At 44.6% G+C, this 24,966-nt stretch overlaps 1 protein-coding gene across 50 annotated transcripts in view; it reads left to right on the top strand.

The window, feature by feature from the left end:
* SORBS1 (sorbin and SH3 domain containing 1) overlaps positions 1-24,966 on the top strand; it is a 251,854-nt gene that overhangs the window by 196,038 nt on the left and 30,850 nt on the right. For 40 of the 50 annotated variants that reach the window (XM_078346145.1, XM_078346141.1, XM_078346135.1 and 37 more), the window contains 4 exons: positions 9,508-9,680; positions 12,316-12,401; positions 15,893-16,060; positions 20,831-20,877. In XM_078346145.1, the coding sequence (XP_078202271.1) occupies positions 9,508-9,680; positions 12,316-12,401; positions 15,893-16,060; positions 20,831-20,877 (474 nt within the window). Of the gene's footprint in view, positions 1-9,507; positions 9,681-10,175; positions 11,655-12,315; positions 12,402-15,892; positions 16,061-20,830; positions 20,878-24,966 lie in introns of all 50 variants that reach the window. The other 10 variants (XM_078346103.1, XM_078346100.1, XM_078346097.1 and 7 more) reach the window with 1 other exon arrangement.

Below are 24,966 nucleotides of genomic sequence, written 5' to 3'. Positions count from 1 at the left end.
GAGGCCGAGGTGGGTGGATAATGAAGTCAATAGTTCAAGACCAGCCTGACCAACATGGTGAAACCTCATCTCTACTAAAAAATAAAAAAAAAATTAGCTGGGCTTGGTAGCCTTCACCTGTAACCCCAGCTACCTGGGAGGCTGAGGCAGGAGAATCCCTTGAACCCAGGAGGTGGAGGTTGCAGTGAGCTGAGATTGCGCCACTGCACTCCAGCCTGGGTGACAGAGCAAGTCTCTGTCTTTTTTTTTTTGAGACGCCCTGCCATACTCCATCTTAAAAAAAAAAAAAAAAAAAAAGATGGAGGGAGGGACGAAGAGGTTGAGGGGAGGGTGGGGCCAAGAGGGGCTAAGTTACCTGATTCTCACAGAGATGGGCATCTGTTACCCTCCATCAATTCTTAGGATTCTGTCTGGATGATGCATGCACACTCCACTCCTTCCTGGGGTAACGACCAGCTTCTTCCCCCCACCAAACCATCCTGAATCCTATAGCAAATTGCCTTTCTCAGCACTTTGCCATGAAGCTGTTATCCCAGCTGAAAATGTTCAGTGCTACCCTCACCTCCTGTTCTATATGTGGTAAATAGCAAACATTTTAGCTTGTATAGTTATGCCCTCATGGAGCCTTCCTGTGCCCAGGCTCATGTTAGTACCTCAGTGGCCCTTACTTCTGTTGCTGTATACCTGAGTTATACTCTTGTATTTTTATAATCGCTAGTATATTATAAACTCCTCGAGGGCAAGGCCCAAGTCTTCACAGTGCCTGACATACCCAATGAATTTAGGAAAGGAGCTTGTTCTGGTAGGAGCTTTTCTTATTTTATCACCATCACATATGTGTCTTGTTCTTTGAAATAGGACAATGAGGGGAAGATATACCTATTACCTATTCTATTAAGGTTGAGTAAATCCACAATGAGCAGAGTTGCTGAGTGTATAAATTTTTTTGACAGGTATTATGGTCTCTGGGACATATCCTCCCTACATTGCTGGAGACTGTGCTTTACAAGGAGAATTTCATTTGAAAGTCAGCAGGGATTTGGGTATTTTGGAAGAAAAATGGAAAAACTTTAATAACTTTAATCTTTTTAAGGTAGTGATCAAAAGCTCTAGATATATTATGTTAATTTTTTTCTATAAATATATATGTTTCATGATTAATATACCCAGGAGCATAAGAAGAAATTAAGAAGATATATTAAGAAAGCAGCTAGAGGAGGACTGCCTTAGGGGACAGTTCCCACCTCGGAGAGGACTGTGTGAAGTCTCTTGCGTTCACTGTAGGGTTGGTGATTAAGTCACTAATATGACAGGTGTTAGGGCTCAGGTGTAGCATCGGGACCCCTGCCCCCGCCTCTGGCTCTGCAGCTCACTCCCTTTTAAAGAGCGAGCTTCCAGTTAAGCTGGGCCTTCAGCTCTAAAAATGACAATAAGTCACAGGTCCTCTAGGTCCTAAAGATGTGCCTTCAGAGGTGAAGCCCACCAGATGAACCTAGGCTACCTGCAGATAAAGGGTGTCATCAAGGCCACAGCTAACAAACTCTCCTTGGTCCCCCAGGCCACCTGTTTATTCTCAGCTTGTCGCTTTGGCAGCCCCAACTGCCTGTGTGAACCCTGCTGCCTGCTCTCCTCCTTTACCTCCTCACCTCCATCCCCCTAAACTGCACAAGGCAGAAAGGGCTTCATGGGGTAGCTGGCCGAGTGAATTCCCTGGCTCTGCTGGATCCAAGGCACTAAGCTCTATACTCTAAATAGGAATGTAGATATAGTCCCTTAATAGTTTGGGGACAAAACACACACACACACACACACACACACACACACACACGTAAGTTTAGTAAATGAAAAGACAAAGTGGCAAATGAATGAAGTAGACTGTGGTGTTTACAAGTATTCAGGAGAAAAAGCAGCTACCACGGGCAGTCAGGATAAAGGAGCACAAGTATTGAATAGCGTCACTTTAACAATTTATCAGGCATTTACTATGTGCCAGGCCCTGTGCTTAGTATTTTATCTACCTTACCTCATTTCACCCTCTGAACTTTCCAAGATGGGGCATTTTTTTTCTTTTGAGACAGTTTTGCTCTTGTTGCCCAGGCTGGAGTGCAGTGGCTCAATCTTGGCTCACTGTAACCTCTGCCTCCCAGGTTCAAGTATTCTCTTGCCTCGCCCTCCCAAGTAGCTGGGATTACAGGCATCTGCTACCATACCCAGCTAATTTTTGTATTTTTAGTAGAGACAGGGATTCTCCATATTGGCCAGGCTGGTCTCAAACTCCTGACCTCAGGTGGTCTGCCCGCCTCGGCCTCCCAAAGTGCTGGGATTACAGGTGTGAGCCACCACACTTGGCCAATCAGGCATAATTTTTAATCCCTGTTTTATAGATGAGGAAATAGGCACATCAAAGCAGTATAATGCCATAGTTCCAAGCAGGTACAGGGCAGAGCCATGTCCGGATTAGGAACAGTGGGGCTCTAGGCCAAGGGACTGGGGTTGGCAGTAAACACATCTGCACCATACTGATTCAAAATTTGGTAATAAGTTAGCAGAAGACATACCAAGGCTTAATGATTTTGAGCTCTTAAAAAACAATTTTTACCTGGCATGGTGGCTCACACCTGTAATCCAGCACTTTGGGAAGCCGAGGTGGGTGGATCACTTGAGACCAGGAGTTCAAGACCAGTCTGGGCAACGTGGCAAAACTTCCTCCTTACAAAAAATATTGTAAAAATTAGCTGGGCTTGGTGGCACAGGCCTGTAATTCTAGCTATTTGGGAGGCTGAGGTGGAGGATTGCTTGCCCAGGATGCAGAGGTTGCAGTGAGTCAAGATCGCACCACTGCACTCCAGCCTGGGTGACGACAGAGAGACACTCTGTCTCACACACACACACACACACACACACACACACACACGAAAAAAAAAACCCACAGTTTAAGCAACTATTTATGATATTGGGTTAGCAGGATTGGAGGGTACTAATGTAAGCTGGTTAAAAGAGCAAATTGTTTTCACTCTGAATGTGCATGAAGATATTCAAACTGTTAATTTACAAGAGTTCTTATTTATATCCCTGAAAATAGGTCTTCAAAGCCTCTGTTTCTCAGCTCTCATGAAATATTTGGCAGGAATAAATGAGTTTTTTCCTCCTGCTATTCTACCATTTGGGGATTTTTCAGTAATCGGGCTTGGTTTTCCCCCAGTTTATCCAAATGAGTAAGATCTTTTTGTATCTGGAATTGGTGAGGAACCAGCCTAAGTGGGGTGCCTGACACAAGGGAGAGCGTATAGTAGATGTTTGCTCAATGAATGGATGCATCGGTAGATCTTAATTAACTGAAATCCAACTTGGTTAGCGCCAAGGCAGGCAGCTGGTGAGTTGAGTCTGGCCCCTTTCACTGGTTGGCCAGGAATGATGTGGAGGCAGAAACACTGGCAGGAGTTGACCTTAACCCAAAGAATGAAGAAAGAGGAGTCACAGGTGGCCCAGGTTCAAAATTTTGTGGCAACTGGAGAAGTGATGGCATTGTTTTAAGCCCACTTTAATATGTTGGATAGACTTCAGTTGATAATTTTATTAATTAACCCTGATTACATATGATAATAGTAAAAGAACTGGGAACAGAGAGGAAGGAATTCACCCATAGTCCCAATATCCTAATACAACTACAAGTCCTTGCCTTCAATATGTGTGTGTGTGTGTGTGTGTGTGTGTGTATTTATAGTTATCATCAGAGTGTGTGTCTAGTTTTATACTTTATTTTCCTAGCATTTCAGATCTATAAATCAATGGAGGGACTACTCATTATTATCATTGCAGTGTTGCCTAACCAAAGGGCTTTACTCTATTTGACCAGCAGGTAGCACTCGAGAACAAGCTCTTCTTCCCTACATGGGGATGGTAGACTAGCGAACACTTTTTCCTTTTAATCTGATTTGGAAACAAAACACAGATCATAACCTGAAGAACTATATGAAACAGTAAAGATTCGCCTGAACCTTACAAATGTGTCAGAAATCTGTATGCATATAGGCATTTAATTTTATAGAATCTTTTATTCCACTTATATTTATTGACCAGCCAACCATACAAGGCACCAGACATGCAAAGATTAAGAAGGTAAATAAACTTCCTGGCCTCAAGGGGTTCCAGATGTAATAGGGGAGACCGATTTGTAAATAACCAGAATCCAGTGGGGTGCATGCAATGATGGGGCCCAGGAGGGAGGAGTGGGCACCTATTGTTCTGTGGAGGAAGAAAGGTTCAGTTTTATAGAGGAGCTGCAAAAAAATGTGAATAACAATAACATTATAAATATAATTTTTTTCATGCAGTACAAAAGACTATAAAATTAAACTTTTAGAGGATTATTTAGACTCCCTCCTGCAAAGCTACAGTTAACAGGTTAGGTTTTTTCCTTCTTGAAATAACCAAATGCTTCTGAATGGTGAATGTAAGCTTCATGCAGCTGGAACTTTTTGTCCTGTTGCCTGTTGAATCTCCACCTAGGAGAGTGACACTTAGTAGATGATCAGTAAATATTTGTTGACTGAATAAATGAGCAGTAAAATGACATGATGAGATCTTTTCTAGACAGAGTTGACTGGAGGGCGTCAGAGCTGGAGACTGGGGGAGCAATGTGTGTTTGTGGCACAGTTGTAGGTAAACGATGATAAGTGGGGAGGTGGGCAGTGAAGGGATTAATGTGAGCTGTGTCAAGGACAGGGAAGAAGCAGGGCTTGGTGACTGATTAGGCTTGAGGAGCAAGGACAGCAGGAAGGAGATCGATTTCCTAAGCTTTCTGGGTCGGAAGATGGGAGATGGTTTGGGACATGTTGAGTTTAAGATGCCCGAGGAACATCCAGGTGGATGTCTAAAAGGTGGTTGAATGTATGTGTATGGAGCTCAAAAGAAAGGTCTGTGTCTTGTACAGTCTCCCCATGCCTATTAGTTTTGCAAATGAAAGAAATTGAGACCAAGAGAAACAGACTGTTTGCAAGTTTTTTAATGAGAGTGGGTTTGCCTTCACTGATCCACATTCCTTGCTGGAGTCAGGCAGGAATCCCAGTCTCCAGGACTCTGTCCACAGTCTCTAGAGCCTCCCCATTAGCACAATTGGCCCATCACTTCTCCAGCGCTAATGGGCCACAGTTGGCCCTAGGATGATTGCTCTGTTATCTCACTTTATTCTTCCAGTGAGTGTGTTTTTGTTGAATCCCCCCGAAACTCAGCAGCCAGCTCTGCATCTCGGCCAGAGGTTGAATTCACTGTGCTAGCTCTTCCTGAACCAAAATCTGGCTTAATCAAGTCTGCTCAGAGCTGAGCTTCTGAACTTAACTTGTTTTGTTAAGTACTCAGCTGCTTTTCCTGATTGGGCCTTTCTCAACCAGCTGAGGGGATAAGGCTCCTTCTCTTATCCTCTCTGATATACTTGGACAGAGCAAGTACTCTGTAACCTTGGGCAAATGCCTTTGACACTCCGGTCCTCAGTTTCCCCTTTTGTACAGTGAAACAGATGGTCTCTCTTCAGCATTAGAACAGCTGATGGATATGAGACACTTAAAAACATTGTTGTGGCTGTACGCAGTGGCTCACGCCTGTAATGCCAGCACTTTGAGAGGCTAAGGCAGGCAGATCACAAGGTCAGGAGTTCAAGACCATCCTGGCCAACATACTGAAACGCTCTCTCTACCAAAAATACAAAAAAAAAAATAATAAAATTAAATTAAAAAGGTGGGCTTGGTGGCAGGTGCCTGTAGTCTCAGCTATTTGGGAGGCAGAGGCAGGAGAATTACTTGAACCAAGGAGGCAGAGATTGCAGTGAGCCGAGATCATGACATTGCACTCCAGCCTGGGTGACACAGCATTGCTGTAGAGCTCTTAGGTGTTGTTTTTAAACAAGGAGTGCCTCGGTTTCAAAATGTTACACATCTGGAAAAAGCATGTTTTCTCAGCTTTGGTATCAGGAAAAAAAAAAAACAAAAAAACAATTGGCTGTGGCAAATCCATTCTGAGAGGTTTCCTGAGTGCTGGTTTATCATTCTGGTAGGAAGCCGGAAAAAATGGTGATAATAGGTGGAATAAAGCCAGAGAGTGAGGTGGCTGAGGTGTGGGGGTGGGATGAGATCTGACTGTTGGTGAGGTAGAGCAGAGGTGTGAGGTCAGGCAGCCAGTTATGACTGACAGGCCTGACAGAACAAAGTTATTAGGAACTCAGAAGATGGCTTAGAAGTTCGGCAAGGCCAGGTACGGTGGCTCACTCGTGTAATCCCAGCACTTTGGGAGGCTGAGATGGTCGGATCACCTGAGGTCAGGAGATTGAGACCAGCCTGACCAACATGGTGAAGCCCTGTCTCTACTAAAAATACAAAAATTAGGCAGGTGTGGTGGCACACACCTGTAGTCCCAGCTATTCAGGAGACTGAGGCAGGAGAATCACTTGAACCCAGGAGGCAGAGGTTGTAGTGAGCCAAGATGGCGCCACTGCACTCCAGCCTGGACAACACAGTGAGACTCTTTCAAGAAAAAAAAAGTCTGGCCAAAGCTGAGGCAATTCAAAGGATAGCAGCGGCAGCAGAATGGAAGCTGCTGTCAGTCACTCTGTTAAAAGAAAAACTTTAGACAAATTAAATTTAGCAGATTTATTTAAGGCATAGAAGGATTCATGTTCAGGTAGCCCTCAGAACCAAGAGCAGTTCAGAGAGCTTCACCCAGCAACATGGGTAGGCAGCATTTATAAACAGAAGAAGACAGTGAGTACAGCTACAACTTGATTGGTTGTGCTTCATGGTTGCCTGTTTGGGCATTTGCATAGATATAGGCTGATCAATTGGCAGCCTGGGATTGACTGAAGCTTGGCTGCTGTAATTGGCTAAGACTCAGCTACTTGTTATAAGAATATACTCTTAGATTGTAGTTCTTTTACATACTAAGTTAGGTTGCAGAAGAACAGGAATTTGAAGTATGGAGGCAGCCTCAAGCCCAGTTTGGTTTACTACTCTCCAAGGCTGAGGGAGGTGTGGTAGGCCCAAACCGAGGTGGGCAGGGCTTCAGAGACCATACCTTCACAAGAGAGACCTCAGTCACCGCCACATTGGTCAGCAATGATATAGAACATCTATACATGGATGTTTTTGCTGTTGGGGTTATACAAAAAAGAGTAAACTGAAGGGCAAATCAGAACATGCAACCAAAGGAAAGAGAGTGGGCAGTGAATAAGAAATTTGGAAAAGGGGCAGATTTATTTTTAATTAGGAAATTCAAAATCAAAGCCAGTTTAAATCAGCTCACATTTATTTAAATTGGCATATGGTGCCACAGCCTTGCAAGCTACCCTCAGGTTCTTCCATCTCCTCTAAGTAAAGAGGAAAAGCATTTGATCCCCATACCCAAGCCAGAGTGAATGAAGGAGGGCCCTGGGGGAGCTCTGACCCCGACCCCTGCAGTCCCCTGAAAGAGGATACATAAAGCCCTTAGCCCCAAGTGGCACAAGGTGATGCTCAGTAAGTGGCAGCTCCTGTGAGGGGATTATGAGTGCCAGAAGCAACAGTATTGCTCAGGGACTTTATTATTCTAAAGTTGAGATGTCATGGTATTCTGCCAGAGTCCCCACCTCTTTTCCATTTCTGACTCCTGGGTTCTGGTGCTGCTTGTCTTAGGGGTGTATTCATGGTGAGTAACGCTCAGCAGTGGTGGCATATAGAGAGCTGGAGCATCTCTGAGTTTCCTCTGGTTCCTGTGATGTGCAAGCCACTACCTTCTTAGTTGCAGAGAAGTGTTCTATTAATAAAACAGCAGCTGAAGGTTGGGCGCAGTGGCTCATGCCTGTAACCCCAGCACTGTTGGAGGGCAAGGTGGGAAGATCACTTGAGGCCAGGAGTTGAAGACCAGCCTGGGCAACATAGTAAGACCCTGTCTCTACAAAATATAAATAAACAGTAAACTAAGACAGGAGCTGAGAGAGAATACTAGAATACTATCTGTGTAGTGCTCGATGGCCTGGTTCAAGTTCCAGCCCTGCCATTCTGCTAACCTGCCTACTTTGACAAGTTGAATCTCTCAGTGCCTCGTTTCCTCATCTGAAAAATAGCAGAAGTAGGATGGTTAGGATTGAAGCAGGAATGATCAATAGGCACAGTGCCTGCCATATAGGACGCCTCACCAAGAGGTGTGTAGAGTTGTTTTTGCTGTCATTATTGGTGACCTTGGGGGCTCAGAGGCTGTAATGATGCACAGAAAAAAAAAGGCCAGCTTCCCGGAATGTAAAAGCATTGCATTATTGATCATTGCTGGATGAGTAGAGGGGAATACAGCTGGACAGGTGTGTGATCAAGCAGTCATAGTTCGTGGCCCCTGTAGAAGCTAGGTGGGGGCAATATGGGTGTTCACTTTGTAATTCTTTAAGCTGTTCTATTGTATTAGATAATATTCACAATGAAACAGAGGGATGAAGGAATTCCACCTAGTAATGGGTCTTCAGAGCTGAAAAATCTATTTTGATACCAGGAAACTGAGTTTGGTTGGAATAAAAGCAGCCCAGCAGAAGCCTATGTGCTTCTACAGGACAGGGAGTCATTCACTTAACTGAGGGGTGTGTGTGTGTGTGTGTGCGCGCACGCATGTACGTGTCTGTGTGCATGTGTGTGTGTGTGTCAATGACAGTATGTGAGTGTCAGGCATAGAAAAGTGGGATTAGGAGAAGGGAGGGACTCGGTGAGTAAGTACTCTTAATTTTTTTTCTGTGCCTCACCTCATTCCAAAAGGAATCTGTGGTAACTTGCAGAAATACCTAGATTTTAATAAGATAAAAAATAAATGGAGGTTATGAATGAGCAATTGTCTATGCTCATACTATATGTCATAATGTTCTGAGCACAAGCTTTGAAAGAAGCAAGTGCAAATTTGGCTGTGATATGAAGAACCCATAGAATCCCAGTTTCCAGTTTCACTTGGTCACTGATTTTCCTGGAGACCCAAGACAGTTGGGCCTCCCCCTTACATTGCTGATTTTAATATTCCAAAGTGCTTATGAAGAATAACCCAGAAACATAATCCAGGTAGTGGACTTGAAGTAGCTGACACTGGCTGGCTGCATGACAGAGTCACCACCCATGTCCTTGACTGCACCGTCGTGCATGTAGCCACTGGGTCCTCCTGCCCTCCTGCTATGTGTAGTCCTCCTTCTGTCTCCCCCATCCTCCCTCCAACCCTTCTTCCCCAAGCAGCATTTGGTAGAATTTTTCTTTTAAAGCCCAAATGCAGCCATCTCAATTAGAGAACTTTGCTGTTTGAGCAAGATTCCCGAGCATTCAGGGCTCCACGGGCCTGTCTGTAGAAATGTGTTTTTAAGTAAGAGCACTCTTTAGAAAGGACAGTGCTTGATTAGGATGCCAGGAAGTATATTTCTTGTCCTCAGCAGGTAATGTGCTGTTTGAGAAATGTCAAAAGCACTAACTCCTATTCTTATCTTCGTTTTTTCCCTTTTCTTTCAAAACTACCTGTTCATAGCATATATTCTTCCAACTTCCATGCAGTGAAGAGGGAATCAGACGGGGCCCCTGGGGATCTCACTAGCTTGGAGAATGAGAGACAAATTTACAAAAGTGTCTTGGAAGGTGGCGACATCCCTCTTCAGGGCCTGAGTGGGCTCAAGCGACCATCCAGCTCAGCTTCCACAAAAGGTAATAAACTCGGTGAAGCCTGCAGGCCTCTGTCTCCCATCCACCTCCATCCACTGAGCGTCAGCCGTGGTGAACCTCCAGCAATGGGGATGAGTCCTGCCTGGTTCAGACCCACATCCAGGCCTTGGAGCCCTCGTAAATTCCCTTCCCTATTTTCTTACCGGCCATTTTTCTTTCTGGTTTTAATAGTTTCCCTTTCTTTGACCCCCCCCCAACCTTGCTCTCCTTGAAGATTTCTCTCTCTCTCTCATCCTAATTACCTTTTGTTAGAAATGAGCTGAGCTTTAGCCGTTCCTAACTCCAGCAGAGTAGCCATTTTTTGTTGTTGCATCCTTGCACCTGCTTTGCAGCACAGATTATTTTGCTTCCAGACATCGACTGGGAATTTTTGAAAAGCCCTTATGACCAATGAGCATGTTACCTCTCCTTTTTCTTTTTAGCAGCTTTCAGCTTTAACCTAATGGGTCTATTTATTTTATTCTGCATGCTTACCAGTGGATCGTAAAGGTGGGAATGCTCACATGATTTCTTCATCTTCAGTCCATAGCCGAACGTTTAACACTAGCAATGCGTTAGGCCATGTGTGTAAGCAAAAGAAGCCCCTGTCAGCTGCGAAAGCCTGCATTTCGGAAATCCTTCCTTCCAAATTCAAACCCAGGCTCTCTGCTCCCAGCGCTCTTTTGCAGGAACAGAAGAATATCCTCTTGCCCTCAGAGAAGGCTCAAAGCTGTGAGAACCTTTGTGTTTCTGGTTCTTTGAATGATTCCAAAAGAGACCTCCCCCTCCAAGTGGGAGGGAGCATCGAGAACCTGCTCATGCGCTCCCGACGGGATTATGACAGCAAGTCAAGCAGCACCATGAGCCTCCAGGAGTACGGCACCAGCGGCAGGAGGCCCTGCCCTCTCTCAAGAAAGGCTGGGATGCAGTTCACCATGCTCTACCGGGACATGCACCAGATCAACCGAGCCGGCCTCTTCCTGGGCTCCATCTCCTCCTCCTCGAGTGTGAGGGATCTCGCCTCCCACTTTGAAAAGAGTGGCCTGGCATTGTCCAGGGGTGAGCTGGGCCCCAGCCAGGAGGGCTCAGAACACATCCCCAAGCACACCGTCTCTTCCCGCATCACGGCTTTTGAGCAGTTGATTCAGCGGTCCCGTTCCATGCCATCCCTGGACCTGTCCGGCAGGCTGAGCAAGTCTCCCACACTTGTGCTGTCCCGGGGAAGCCTGACTTCAGCACGCTCAGCTGAGTCCCTGCTCGAGTCAACCAAACTTCGTCCCAAGGAGATGGATGGGATGAACTCCAGTGGGGTCTATGCCTCCCCAACATGTAGCAATATGGCGCACCATGCCTTGGGCTTTAGGGGTCTTGTGCCTTCTGAGCCCCTCTCCACCTGCTCTGATGACCTGGACCGCTGTTCAAATATCTCCACTGACAGCAGAGAAGGCAGTGGCGGCAGCGTTCATGGAGATTTCCCCAAACATCGCCTCAATAAGTGCAAGGGCACCTGCCCGGCCTCATACACCCGCTTCACCACTATCCGGAAGCATGAGCAGCAGCAGACCTCTAGACAGCCCGAGTGGCGCCTGGATTCCAGAGGGGACAAGAGCACCCTCCTCAGGAACATCTACCTAATGAGCCCCCTTCCTTTCCGGCTGAAAAAGCCCCTCCAGCACCACCCCAGACAGCCTTCCCCTGGTGACTCCTCAGGCCTGCTGGTGGGCCAGAAGCCAGACCTCCCCAGTCAGCCCCATCAGGACCAGCCCCCTTCTGGGGGGAAGCCCGTGGTTCCCACACGCCTGTCTTCCCGACACACCATGGCCAGGCTTAGCCGCAGCTCAGAGACCTCTCAGGAGAGACCCGCGGCCCTGGAGGACTACCCAAGGGCCATTAATAATGGAAACTCCGTGCCATACTCAGACCACAGGCTGGACAGGAACAACAACCCTCAAAGTGAACTGGCACCGTCCCGTGGAGGTGGCATTTTGTGTGTTTGCCTAGTCTCACCTCCCCGTCCTCCACTTTGCTTGCATTACCCTTCCTCTGTGCCCTTGGTGCTCATTTTCTGGTCTGTCCTTTGTTTTCTGTTTGTTTTGCTTGGCAATTAATCATGGCTCGTAGTGGCTGCACTTCTTTAAAAACAAAACCCCCATGTCATTTAGACTAACCACCAAACTGTGTTTCGAAAGAAAAATTGGCCGTTTAGCTCAACTGAGAAATGTGTTCATTTGAACTCTCGAACCCCTTGCTGTTTGCACCAGTTCCCAACGTACCCATGGTTTTTTGAGAGGCAGCCTCTCTCAGTGGCCCTATATGTGTGTGTGTGACTTGTCCCTATAAGGTCCTGCACGCCTCTTTGTAGGGACACTTTACAAAGAAAGTCCTCTCATTTTGCTCACGTTTTGCCTTCTGAGTAGTTCTCTTTGCATTAAACTAGTTCACAAATAAATCCAAAAAGTGGGGCGGGGGTGGAATTTGTTTTTGTTTTTGTTTTTTCCGTCAGAATTTGACCATTGATCATTAATCAACAATGTCTGTAAAATTTTGAAATTTATAATAGATGAAAGGTGAACTCTCTTCCCAAGTTCGTTTCCAGCTAAATCTTTGCCTGTTTTAACTCTACTTTGTTGTTTTAAAGATTCAGAATCGCCAAGACATTTTATACCAGCTGATTACTTGGAATCCACAGAAGAATTTATCCGAAGACGTCATGATGATAAGGAGGTAAATCCCATCTTTAAAATCTCTTAGCTTTTGCTTGGAAAAATGTCTGAAGAAAGTAAAGATTCTAGACATCTGTCAGAGAGGTGACATGGTCTAGCAATTGGAAGCAAAAATTGAGGCTTTCACAAGTGGTTTTTTATATGACTTAGGCTCAGTCACTCCTCTTTTAGTCGACTTTTCCAAAAAGTAGAACTGATTTCCCCACAGGCACTAGGTTATAAATACCAGGTCCAGCCAGCACTGCTGCATGGGAGATACAGAAAGAGGTTGTCCACTGCTGCACTTAATGCCTTGTAAGCTAGAAACCAGAGTTTGCTCTTTCATCCCCTTCAGCCCCACCCTTGGTAGTCTCCAAGGAAATCCACCCACATTATTTCTCCAATACTGCCCATCCCTCTGTTGGCACAAAGCTTTGTTCCAATTGAGAAGGATGCAATAGGAGAAAAAGGAAAACGAAAAATAGTAATGACCTCGATATATTTTATAAAACAATTTAAGGAAGTTGCCTATAACTCTATCACCTTCAACTCAGAAGAAGGCAGATACACCAAGAAATGCTGGCAGACCCCAGCCAAGAACTTCAAAATGTGGATATTTTCTTGTAACTGCTGAAATGCCTGTCCTGACATGGGGTGACTGGAAGGGTCTGGGAAAGAGTCCCTTTTCTTGGGGATTTGGGAAGAGGTAGTTCTTCGAATCAGCCAAATGGGAAAAATCACAAGCTTCTGCTGGAATAAATCGTTGTGATGATATATGCTTTCTGGGCTTCACATCCCCAAGAAAAAGAGTCCTATAGATTAAACAAGCTCCCATGCCCATATTCTTGAAATGAATTAAGAGATGGAAAACTCACCTTGACCTGGTAGCAGTAGGGGACGGTGTGCATGTGTGCACCATTCTGTCCCATTCATGTTCAAGTCTGAAGCCCTTTTTCTCTGTTGTTTTGTCTTGTTGAGTAGTTCCAGAGTTTAGGTGGGGTTTCCTGAAGGATTTAGGGTAAGGCTGACTTGGGGACAAATGGGATGATGCCTCCAGATGGTGAAACAAAAGACAAAAATGAAACCACCATGGTTAGGCGAGGTGGCTCACGCCTGTAATACCAGCACTTTGGGAGGCTGAGGTGGGCAGATCATGAGGTCAGGAGTTTGAGACCAGCCTGGCCAACATGGTGAAACCCCATCTCTACTAAAAATACAAAAAATTAGTTAGGCGGGGTGGCGGGTGCCTGTAATCCTAGCTACTGGGGAGGCTGAGGCAGAAGAATCGCATGAACCCAGGAGGTGGAGGTTGCAGTGAGCCAAGGTCACACCACTGCACTCCAACCCCAGGCAACAGTGCAAGACTCCATCTCAAAAAAAAAAAAAGAAAGAAACCACCACACCTTTCCCCATCTCCGGGTACAATTGAACAGTATTCAGTAAGAAACTTGCACCTGTCCATGGAAAGAAACAAAAGAAAGCATTTGATGTAGGGTTATTATTTGTAGTGACTTACTCATGATGAGTATCCATCAGGGCACAGAGCAGATTCATTTCTATAGCTCTTTGTTAACCATTTCCTGCTGCAAGATACAAGATTCCCAAGGCCTGGGCTGCTATGATGAAGGAAGATGTAATTCCATTTTAGTAATTTAAGCCCTAGTCTCTGACCTAGGAGGTTTTATGGGACAATCCTTGCCTATCACATCGGTGGTGTAGTTTATCTAGTGTTTAGCAATTGATATATTAGAAGTTACATAAGAAGGTGAGCTATTGTTTCCTGAATAACATTGGCTCATAGATCCTTAAAAGTTTTGTGTCTTTATCCATGGTTTTTTTACTTATATGGTTAACTACAGGGTTGAGGGACTTACTAAGGTCAGATTCAATTACTAGATTGGGAGCTTTGCCCCGTTTGATGTCCACTTCCATTGATTATGTTTAACTCCAGCTAGAACACAAGGGATTGAGTAAGAACTGTGGCAGTCTCAAGCATCACTCCATTCCCATGGCTACAGAAACAGCTCACACTTCCCAGCTCATGAGGTGTCAGTCAGGCCCTTCCCATTACAAATGCCTTACCACTAACATGGATAATAACAGACTTTCAGAAAATAAGAACATGTCGGTCGTGGCAGGGACATTAGTGGTCATGTAGCCAAGCCCTTGTTTAATCCAGGCAAGGACCACAACAAGGTGGTAGCTTGCCCAGGGCTGCATAGTAAGTTAACCTATACCCATAGCAGAGCTAGAAACTAGGGCTCCAGATGCCTGGCCAGTACTCTTTCTTTGGCACTGGGCTTTGCAAAGGACTTTCTCATGTCTTTTCTCTTTTAATCTTTACAACTTACTTGAGTACTGGAACTCCCACAGCCATTTGATGAGTTGTCACTTTGTTATTTGTAGATCCTGGAGAAAATTTGGGCCCAGCTTCCTTTGGGGCTACATGTCATGAGGCGTGTAATTGCCTGCTGGAAGAAGACTGCTGTTTTCCAATGCTAAGAATTATTAGTTCTAATTCATGCTTTCCTACAAGGAAAGTTAATCCCAGGAAAGTAAAATTATTATGTATCAGAAAACACATTAAAATTCTGTTCCATGGGTCATTTTAATAGACATTCAGGACATTTGGTAAAAAGCAACATTGTTTGATTTTTCAAAGAAGCCTTTAAAAATAGAAATAGATTGCTTTTTCCTTACTCTAGGAGAGAATATTTCTTCTAACCCCAGGTACCATTATTCTTAGGGTTTTTTAATCTTTATATTCTCTGTCATTCCCTTTAACTCAGCTTCATTTCATATCATTCAGTAAGAAAGCAACTGATGCTCCTGACAGCCACATAATTAGCCTTTGGTACATATCCTAAGGCCTTCAAAAATTGTGCCTAGGGGAAGAGTTGGCTGGCCTAGAGGGGGCATCATCTTCCAAAATTAGCTGCTCCACTCTGTCAAGAGCATATTAGAGTAAAAGACGCAGGAAGCGCAAAAATGACCTGGTGCCATAGACTTCACTAGCAAAAGCCTATAGCAGGTTTAATAGGCCTGAGATGGGCAGGAGGAATTGGCCAGCCCTGGTCCTGCCAGGGGGAATATGCTGTGGGAATATATCCCAGCCTAAACAGGGTAGAGATGGTACTTCCAGCCTCCCGCTATCAGCCCAGCATGCTTGGGAATGCCCTGGATGTGCCCCGGGGCTTACCTGGCCTTTGCTCCCAGGAGCAGGTGGCTTTGGGCTGAGCTGGGGGTAGGTAGTTTGCTGGAGAGTGTAATCATGTGGAATCATCCTTCCCCTATCCTGGCTTTCCCAGTGAAGAGCTGCCTCCTTTCCACAGCACACGGAGGGTGGTTCTGATGGGAGCCTAGTAGTTGTGGCTTTGAAGCCCCTCTGACAGCTGACCCTTAATGCTTCTGCCCTGTTCACCCAGCACCTTCTTCCCTAATGACTTTTGTTGGTAGTTTTCTAATATGCTGGACCAGACGATTCACTGCCCATTTTATGCAATTTTATGGCAGAAACTTTTAGCGGACCAGAGACGACTTAAGCGTGAGCAAGAAGAGGCTGATATTGCAGCTCGACGCCACACGGGCGTCATTCCGACGCACCATCAGTTTATCACTAATGAGCGCTTTGGGGACCTCCTCAATATAGACGATACTGCAAAAAGGAAATCTGGGTCAGAGGTCTGTTTTGGTCACCTCAGTCTGCTGCTTGACCCAAAGCAATATTTGCCTATTTGCCTCCCCTCAGCATTGCCCTTTGTAGGCCAATGTAGTTCCCCAAATAGCATCTGTCATCCTGGCTTCCCTTAGGCTTGCTTTGGCTTCTTGTGGCTGGTATATAGACATGACCCCATTATGTCCTGTGCTCTGTATGTTCAAGCATGCCTGGCTGGGGGACTGGGGTCTGCTGGCACACACCCCTACTGCATGCCTTAGAGCATCGGCTGCCTTCGTGAGTCCAGCCCTCCACATCCTGCATTTTATCATGCTACTGTGTTGCCTGTGCGTTCTGTTTAGAAACCTCATACCTGAGTCCATATGCATTGGTAGCTATGATGTGGACAGCTACACAATTCTTCTTTGAAGAGATGGTTAATGAAACTTTACAAAAGTTAGCTTAACAATACTTTATGCCATTTACAAAGGCCTCCAAATTTTGTGGCATTCGTATTAAACTAGAGAACAATACTGCTGCTCACATGTAGGTGGATGAATTGTGTGTTCAGCACTGCTGCAGTAGTGTGCCTCACTGAAGAATTTTGAAGCTCAAAGACGTTCTCAGTTAGGAGAAACCCACAGAGGGTAAGAGAGTTCTCCAAGGGATGTTTTATTTGTTCTTTTAGTTTTGACATTTCCCAGCCTAGATTATGAAAGCTTAATATTATAAAGGGAAAAAGAAGAACAAACTTTGAAGTGATTTTCATCCAGGTCTTGGCCTCCTGCACAAAGGTCAACATGTTAAAATTCTCATGCTAGCCAAATGCTGCATCTTGTGTAAGAGTTTATGCTTTGCCATGTAACCCTTAAGTAACCCCACTGAAGATGATCTCTTTTAGGAAAAATGTGTGTGTCTGGGATTTAGGGTGGGAGGTAGGGGAATGGGGGAGTAACACCCAACGTATGTATGGTTTTATAACCTTTCAATACAACAGATTAATATTTATGTTTCTGTCTTTTGAGTAACAGGAGCACCATTGGCTATTCATCTTTTTTTTTAAGAAATACAACTGGGCATAGTGGCTCACACCTGTTATCCCAGTGCTTTGGGAAGTCAAGATGGGAGATTTGCTTGAGCCCAGGAGTTCAAGACCAGCTTGGGCAACGTAGTGAGACCCCCATCTCTAATTAATTAATTAATTAATTAGATAGGTTGGTAGATAGCCCTACGTGGAGGCACACACCTGTAGTCCCAACTACTTGGGAGGCTGAGGCAGGAGGGTCGCTGGAGCCTGGGAGGTCGAAGCTGCAGAGTCATGATCATGCCACTACACTCCAGCCTGAGCAGGGGTAAGACCCTGTCTCAAAAAAAAACAGAAGGTGTCTGGGAAGAAAAGATAGTGAAAAGAAGGAACCAAATTAAAAGACAGCTGGCCAGGTTTAGTGGCTCAAGTCTATGATCCCAGCATACTGAGAGGCCGAGCCAGGAGGATCATTCATGGCCAGGAGTTCAAAACTAGCCTATGCACCATAGGAAGACCTCGTCTTTACAAAAGAAAAAAAATTGAAAAACAGAAAAATTAGCCAGGCTTAGTGGCACGCGCCTATAGTTGTAGCTCCTTGGGAGGCTGAGGTGGGAGGATCACTTGACCCCGAAGTTCAAGGCTGAATTATGAACACACCACTCCAGCTGGGTGGCAGAGTGAGACCCTGTCTCAAATTTAAAGAAACTTGAACCTATTTCAAATTTAAAAGAAAAAAGAAAGCTGAGTGGAGAAGGAGACTCTAAAATGATGGAGAAAAAGAAAATCTATCAAGGAAGAAGCAAAAGTTAGCAAGTGTTAATTGCAAGGAAAAGATAGCCCTTGAGCCCTCAACATTCCAGCTTCTCCTCAAAATGGCCCTTCTTAGAAGGCTCTGGGCATGGTTTGTCCTCACCCACAGTCCCAGCTGCTTGTAAGTAGAAGAAGATGGGAACAGGTAAAGGCACTAGGGCTCCACACTTACACATGTAGATGATATATGGAAACAAAAATATACCATGGGTGGAATAACCATGGACAGAGGCAGGCAAACTGCCCAGTGAGCCAGCCTCCCTTGAAGAGCAACGTTTCTTAAACTCTGACAAGTGCATTAGCATCCCCTGGAATCCTTGGTAAAATACAGACCCTGGGTCCTATCTGCAAAGTTTCTGATTCTGCAGTGGGGCCTGAAACTTTGCATTTGTAACAGTTTCCCAGGTGATATTGATGATACCAGTTTAGGGAACACATTGTGAGAATTACTGCCCTAGAAGTTGACTGAGGGACTTGAAAAAGTAGAAACCAACACATCCCAGGTGCACCCCACTGTGTCAGTGCACTTCAGTCCCATTGAATAGGACTTGGGTGACCACTGGTTCTGTGTAAGACCCTGTGGGAGGCAGAAAGAACTCAGTCTCTATGTCCTTGGGGAGCTGATAGTGGAAGAGGGAGACTGTGTTTTCAACACATCTGCTGCTTTCTCATACCCGAATCCATAGGCTTTGGTAGCACTTACTACAGTTACTAAAGTACAGTTTTCTCTCCCCCGTAGTAGGTAACACAACACTGAGAAAGCCAGAGGAGGGAAAGATGGATTCAGTCTTGGGGAGCTATAGGGAGATAAAGAGAGAGAGGATGCTACTTTGTATAACCATCAGTGACTCTCATACATGTCACAAGAGTTCAATGGAATCAGTGAACTTTAAGGAACCTTTAATGAAAAAAAAATCTCACCACCACCCCTTATTAACCTAAGTCTATATACAAATTAATAATCATAAATTATACACCTATATAATTATATTAATTTAATGGATACGAGCTATTGTTTTGACAGAACTCAGTTAGCAAAGTGTGAATATGGTGCTGCTTTAGTATAAGTGTTTTAAAGTTCACACAGCTCTACAGCCGGGTGACAGGAGGTAACCTACTTCCTCGTATTTTTCTGTTGGAATCACTGTGAAATTCTTATCCTTATAATTTTGGTCATTTGGTTTTCTCTTGTGAACTTGTCATTTATCATTAACTCCACATCCATTCTTTTCTTGTTCACCTGTAACAGTGCAATTATGCTCTTTGGTTACAGACACAAACACAGGTATTGAAATTGTGTCGATTATAAGGTGATCATTCACTTGGCCCCAGTATGTATGGTATAGATAGGTAGATAGATGAAAACATCATTGTGAAAATGCAAACTTTAAAAATACCTGTGGAAGGCTAGGCACGGTGGCCTACGCCTGTAATCCCAACACTTTGGGAGGCCAAGACAGGTGGACTACTTGAATCCAGGAACCTGAGACCAGCCTGGGCAACATAGTGGGACCCTATCTGTACAAAAATTATCCAGGTGTGGTGGCGCGGAGCTGTAGTCCTAGCTACTCGGGGGTCTGAGGTGGGAGGATCACCTGAGCCTTGGAAGTCAAGACTGCAGTGAGCCATGATTTTACCACTGCCCTCCAGCCTGGGCAACAGGGCAAGACCCTGTCTCAGAAAAAAAAAAAAAAAGAAAGAAATTCTGCAGCTGACCATGGTGGCTCACACCTGTAATCCCAGGACTGTGGGAGGCTGAGGTGGGTGGATCACTTGGGGCCAGGAGTTAGAGACCAGCCTGGCCAACATGGTGAAACCCTGTCTCTACTTAGAAATACAAAAATTAGAGAGAGATGGTGGCGTATACCTGTATTCCCAGCTACTCAGGAGGCTGAGGCAGGAGAATCACTTGAACCTGGGAGGCGGAGGTTGCAGTGAGCTGAGATTGTGCCACTGTACTCCAGCCTGGTGACAGAGCAAGACCCTGTCTCAAAAAAAAAAAAAAAGGAAATTCCAGAGAGAGGAGAGGGAGGAGGGGGTTCAACTGAGGTATAGCAAACAGATTTGACTGGAAGAGGAACAGTGTAGTAGAGATAAAGGCAATTCGGTAAGTAAGAGTAGGGAGAAACCACCCAAAGGCCTTCACCTATGGCAGGAGTTGAGATTTGAGCTGAGAGAAAGTTGAGAGCAGCAGCCAACTTCAAAGCAAGGAAGAGATGTGAGGAAGAATGTTAGGAATGTTACTTGTGCTCCTGGGCGATGGAGTGAAGAGAATGTGAAATCTAAGGAAGCTTTGTGCCACTGGGAACTAGATGTCAGCTTCAGCGACAGGATTGTGGAGATCTGGAGGGAGGTCCCTCTAGACTTAACAACAGACTTGACCAGGAAGTGGAGAAGGGGCAGAGGCTGACTCAGACCTGGGCATCTGGGAAGACAGGGCTACCCAGCGGGGTTGGAAGTCTTGTCAGGAGTCACTGGAGCTCAGAGACCACTTTATCTGTTTTTTCGGATGATGTCACAAATCTTAAGAAATATACGGAGTTGGAGATGATGTGAGAAGTGAATTATGATACTTGCATATCATAATTTAAGCAAATAGATGTCCCTAAGGAATTAGACAGTAGATAAGGAACATCCTAGGACTTCTGGCTGACTTTGTTATTTTGTTTGTTGGTGTGTTTTTTTAATAGTCATGGCCAGCATGAGCTTTGGGACCTTTCTAACCATCTCTTCCCCACATCTGGCTCTTTTTAGGGGGATTCTCATACATGACATACATAGTTGACTGAACATTTATGTAGTGTCTAAGGTCAGACAAATGCAATTTTGTCCAGATTTCTACACTAGAACAAACTGGCTAGAGTGAATTTTTCTGCTTTGCTTTCTAGAAATTTGTGAAAATGTGTCCTTCCTGTACATGAATCCTGATTTTTAACTTGTCATTGTTTCTTATGTTCAGATGAGACCTGCCAGAGCCAAATTTGACTTTAAAGCTCAGACACTAAAGTAAGTGCCACCAGTCATATTTGTTTATCTTCTTAGCTGCCTCTTTGAAACACAACAGTTTGTTTATAGAGAAGATTTGGATAAATAACAATGGTAAAAATTGTTAAAAAAAAAAAACAAAGCAGTAGTTTATAGAGTTTGCTATGTGCCATGCACTATTCTAAGTACACATACTCATTACGGAGTGGGTGCTGTGATTATCCTCCCTGTTCAAATGAGGAGACCAGGGGACTATATAAGGGGAAGAACTTGCTCAAGCTGGTGTGATAGAGTTGGAATTCAAACTTAGGCAGAGGTTGTGCTCTTGTACCCTGTCTCACCCTGCCTCCTCCTATGTAGGGGTTCTATTTGCTTAAGTGGTGGCTTGATCTGACCCATCTTTTCTGTGGAAGGATCTAGACCAGTCTCTAGGGAGATAACTTTACCTGTTTTGCTACAACATCCCAAGAGATTAAAGGCTTGCATGAACCCACGGGAGACTAGCTTTTCTCTAAGTATGTTCCCTAGAGTGCTAACCCTCTAAGATGTTTCTCAAAAAGAGAGTTCTGTTGTAGAATGAGTTGGGAAACACTGCATGCTATATCTATACCTCCCACCTGCTTTGAAAAGATACTTTGTTGATGGCATATTAATAGCTCCAGAAGACTTTCAAGAAAGGAACCTAAAACACGACTTGGGAAATGCTACCAAAGACTAGGTTCCATATGGAAACAGCTGACTTTTTATCTAATTATGGATTAAAATAGTCCATGAGTTCTCATTGGCAGCTGAAAGTACGATGATCAGCAGCCATCCCATTGTCCTGCAGATGGACAGTCGCAAACCTGGTGATGAGAAGGAGAGCTTCCTGTCCTCAGATGTTGGGAAATGCCGTATGGAGCTAACCAACCTGGGTTCTAATCTCCTCAACTGCAAAATGAGTGACCAGGCCACAGTGTCCAGAACCTAGGCACAAATCTGGTGCAGTTGGGTTTATATGTGTTACTACAGTCCTTTAGCTTGTCAGCTAAAGGAGGTGGCTGTGTAACATACTGCAAACATTGTGGCTTTAGAATCAGGAAGTCCTGGGTTCAAATCCTGACTGTGCCACTTACCATCTCTGTGACTGTAGTCAAGTTAGCAAATTCTCCCTCACTCAGTTTTCTTTATCTGCAAGAGAGGGGTAAAAATGCCTCTCTTGCAGGGAAGCTGGGGTAATACCTCTAAAACATTTTGCATAGTGTAGCAAAATTTAGTACTCAAAATATATTATCCTCTTCCCCCCCTTAAAAAAAAACAGATTAACAGATATGTAAATTAATTTGCAGTTTAGTTAAGTAGGCACCTTTTTTCTTTGAATTGAGAAAAGTCTATGTGAGATTTATTAAATGGCATAGTGATGATAATATTACATTTTCTCAGATTTCATAGTCTTAAATTTTTTTTAGAGCAACTCTGTCAAATAGAACAGGTGAGAAAGCTGAGATCCACAGAAATTGTCACCTTTTATCAACATTGCTAATGCAGGAGAGAGGGTTCCTTCCTCCTGACTCAGTGTTTTCATCACAACATTCTGCCTTCAAAAAAAGTCAAGAAAATTTAGTGGGAAAAGTAAATCCTAGCTCCATAGTTTTTCAAGCCCTTCAGTCACTTGGTTTCACATTTCCCCATAGTCAGTTACTCAAATAAGCATGCTGTCAGGGCCAGGTGTGGTAGCTTATGCCAGTAATCCCAGCACTTTGGGAGGCCGAGGCTGGCGGATCACTTGAGATCAGGAGTTCAAGACCAGCCTTGCTAACATGGCGAAACCCTATCTTTATCAAAAAATACAAAAGTAGCTAGGCATGGTGGCAATTGCATGTGATTCCAGCTACTCAGGACGCTGAGGTCTGAGAATTGCTTGAACCCAGGAGGTGGAGGTTGCAATGAGCCAAGATCACACCACTGCACTCCAGCCTGGGCAACAGAGTGAGGCTCTGTCTCAAAAAAAAAAAAAAAGCATGCTGTGGAATACTTGATTCAACAAAGTTAAACAGGTTTCTTTCCCCTGGACTTCTCAGAGGCTTTGCTATGCTCATGTACACCATGATGTTCCAAAAAAGATCTAAAGCGAATCATATTTCTCAAACCCTCTCATCAGGAGACCTGGTCACGTGGTTCTTTGGGAGCTAGGGGTATGGTTCATAGTAATGCAAGAATGCAGGCCCCAAATTCCCTATGGTAGACTTCCATCAGTGACAGCTACAGACCCCTCAGTTCCTCTCTCTCACACATAGTGGGTCCTTCACTTAACAGTAGGACCATTACACTTCCACCTCACTCCACAGCTGCGAGATACTTAGTATAGCAGAGTTAGGAGCCAGCAGGTCTCTACAGGGGTGAATATGCTGAGGGTCTTGCTCATCTATGTGTCCATGTTTGGGGTTGAAGGGAGGGGGAATTCGTAATATCCCCCCCAAAGAGAGTTGTGGCAAAAATGTGGCCCGAGACATTCCTTCTCACAGAGATAAATGCCCACATCCCCTTTATGGACCTCTTGAGGGTTAGAATCCTGTCTGCCAATGTGAGACCCACAAACTGCCTTGTGCTTTTATTCAGCACAGAACTGACTTTCTGTAGTTTTCCAGATGTGCTCTGATTATTCAACCAGCACCGCTCAGGTACCGTGGGACTTCCTGGCATCCTGCAAAGTGAGCACACGTCTTCCATGTTAAAATTGGAGACCTTTTTTTCCATTCTATTGGTTTGACTCAAATGAAAAAGATCTAGGTTATTTTTTTTTTTAATTCAAGAAAAAATTATAATTTGGATCCTCCTTTTAAGTTTTCATTTGGTTTAAAATTTGCTTTTTTGTCTCATTTTTTTTTTTTAAAGAAGAGTCCAGGTTAAAAATTAACATCATCAGGCTGGACTTGGTGGCTCACGCCTATAATCCCAGCACTTTGGGAAGCAGAGGCTGGTGGATCACGAGGTCAGGAGTTCAAGACAAGCCTGACCAATAAGATGAAAACCCATCTCTACTAAAAGTACGATAATTAGCTGTGTATGGTGGTGCACACCTGTAGTCCCAGCTACTCGGGAGGCTGAGGCAGGAGAATCACTTGAACCCGGGAGGCAGAGGTTGCGGTGAGCCAAGATCGCACCACTGCACTTCAACCTGGGTGACAGAGTAAATACTCCATCTAAAAAAATATATGTGTGTGTGTGTGTGTGTGTGTGTGTGTGTAATTATTGAGGCAAGCAAAGGAATGGATATGGAAAAGTTGAAAAGGAGTACAAGGAGCATTTGAAGGAAAATCTACTTTTCTTTCTAAGATCCCTATTCTAAGTTAAAAAGCAAAGGAATTAGGCTGGGTGCAGTGGCTACATGCCTGTAATCTCAGCACTTTAGGAGGCTGAGGCAGGAGGATCACTTGAGACCAGGAGTTCAAGACCAGCCTGGGCAACATGGCGAAACCCCATCTCTACAAAAAAATAAAAATAAAATAACAATTGGCCAGGCATGGCGGCACATGCCTGTGGTCCCAGCTACTTGGAAGGCTGAGGTAGGAGGACCACCCAGGAGGTTGAGGCTTCAGTGAGCTGTGATCATGCCACTTGCACTCCAGCCTGAGCAGCAGAGTGAGACCCTGACTCAAAAAAAAAAAAAAAGGCAATGGAATTAACATTTATTGAGTGTTGCCTACCTGTACAATAAGCACCATCCCAGGTGTTTATTTTTAAATTGTCAAAGTATTCTCCAGCAACTCTGAGTTAGTGCCCAAGTTCAGTTAAAGAAACAGTGTCTCAGATTAAGTATGGTGTCCAAGGTCCCAGAGCTAGTAAATTACAGAATTGGCTTTTGGACCAGATCTGCCTAACTTCAGAACCTTTCTACTGCATGATGATACAAAGATGGTTGGTAAAACGGATGGGTGGGCAAATGGGAAATAGATGGAATGATAGAAGGATATCAGTATACCACAAATAATGCAAGGTCAATTTAAAGCAACGAAGGCATGCCTTGCACAGACAAGGATCGTGAAGGTATCCTGAAGGAGACATGTTTCTTCGTTTAACAAACATCAATTAAGGCAGTTGGGCGCATTGCTTTGTGTTGCGTACATATTC

This window comes from Callithrix jacchus, chromosome 12, assembly GCF_049354715.1.
Source record: "Callithrix jacchus isolate 240 chromosome 12, calJac240_pri, whole genome shotgun sequence".
Classification (NCBI taxonomy): domain Eukaryota; kingdom Metazoa; phylum Chordata; class Mammalia; order Primates; family Cebidae; genus Callithrix; species Callithrix jacchus.
The sequence above is the reverse complement of the archived record's forward strand: the minus strand, read 5'-3'. Positions and strand labels throughout refer to the sequence as shown.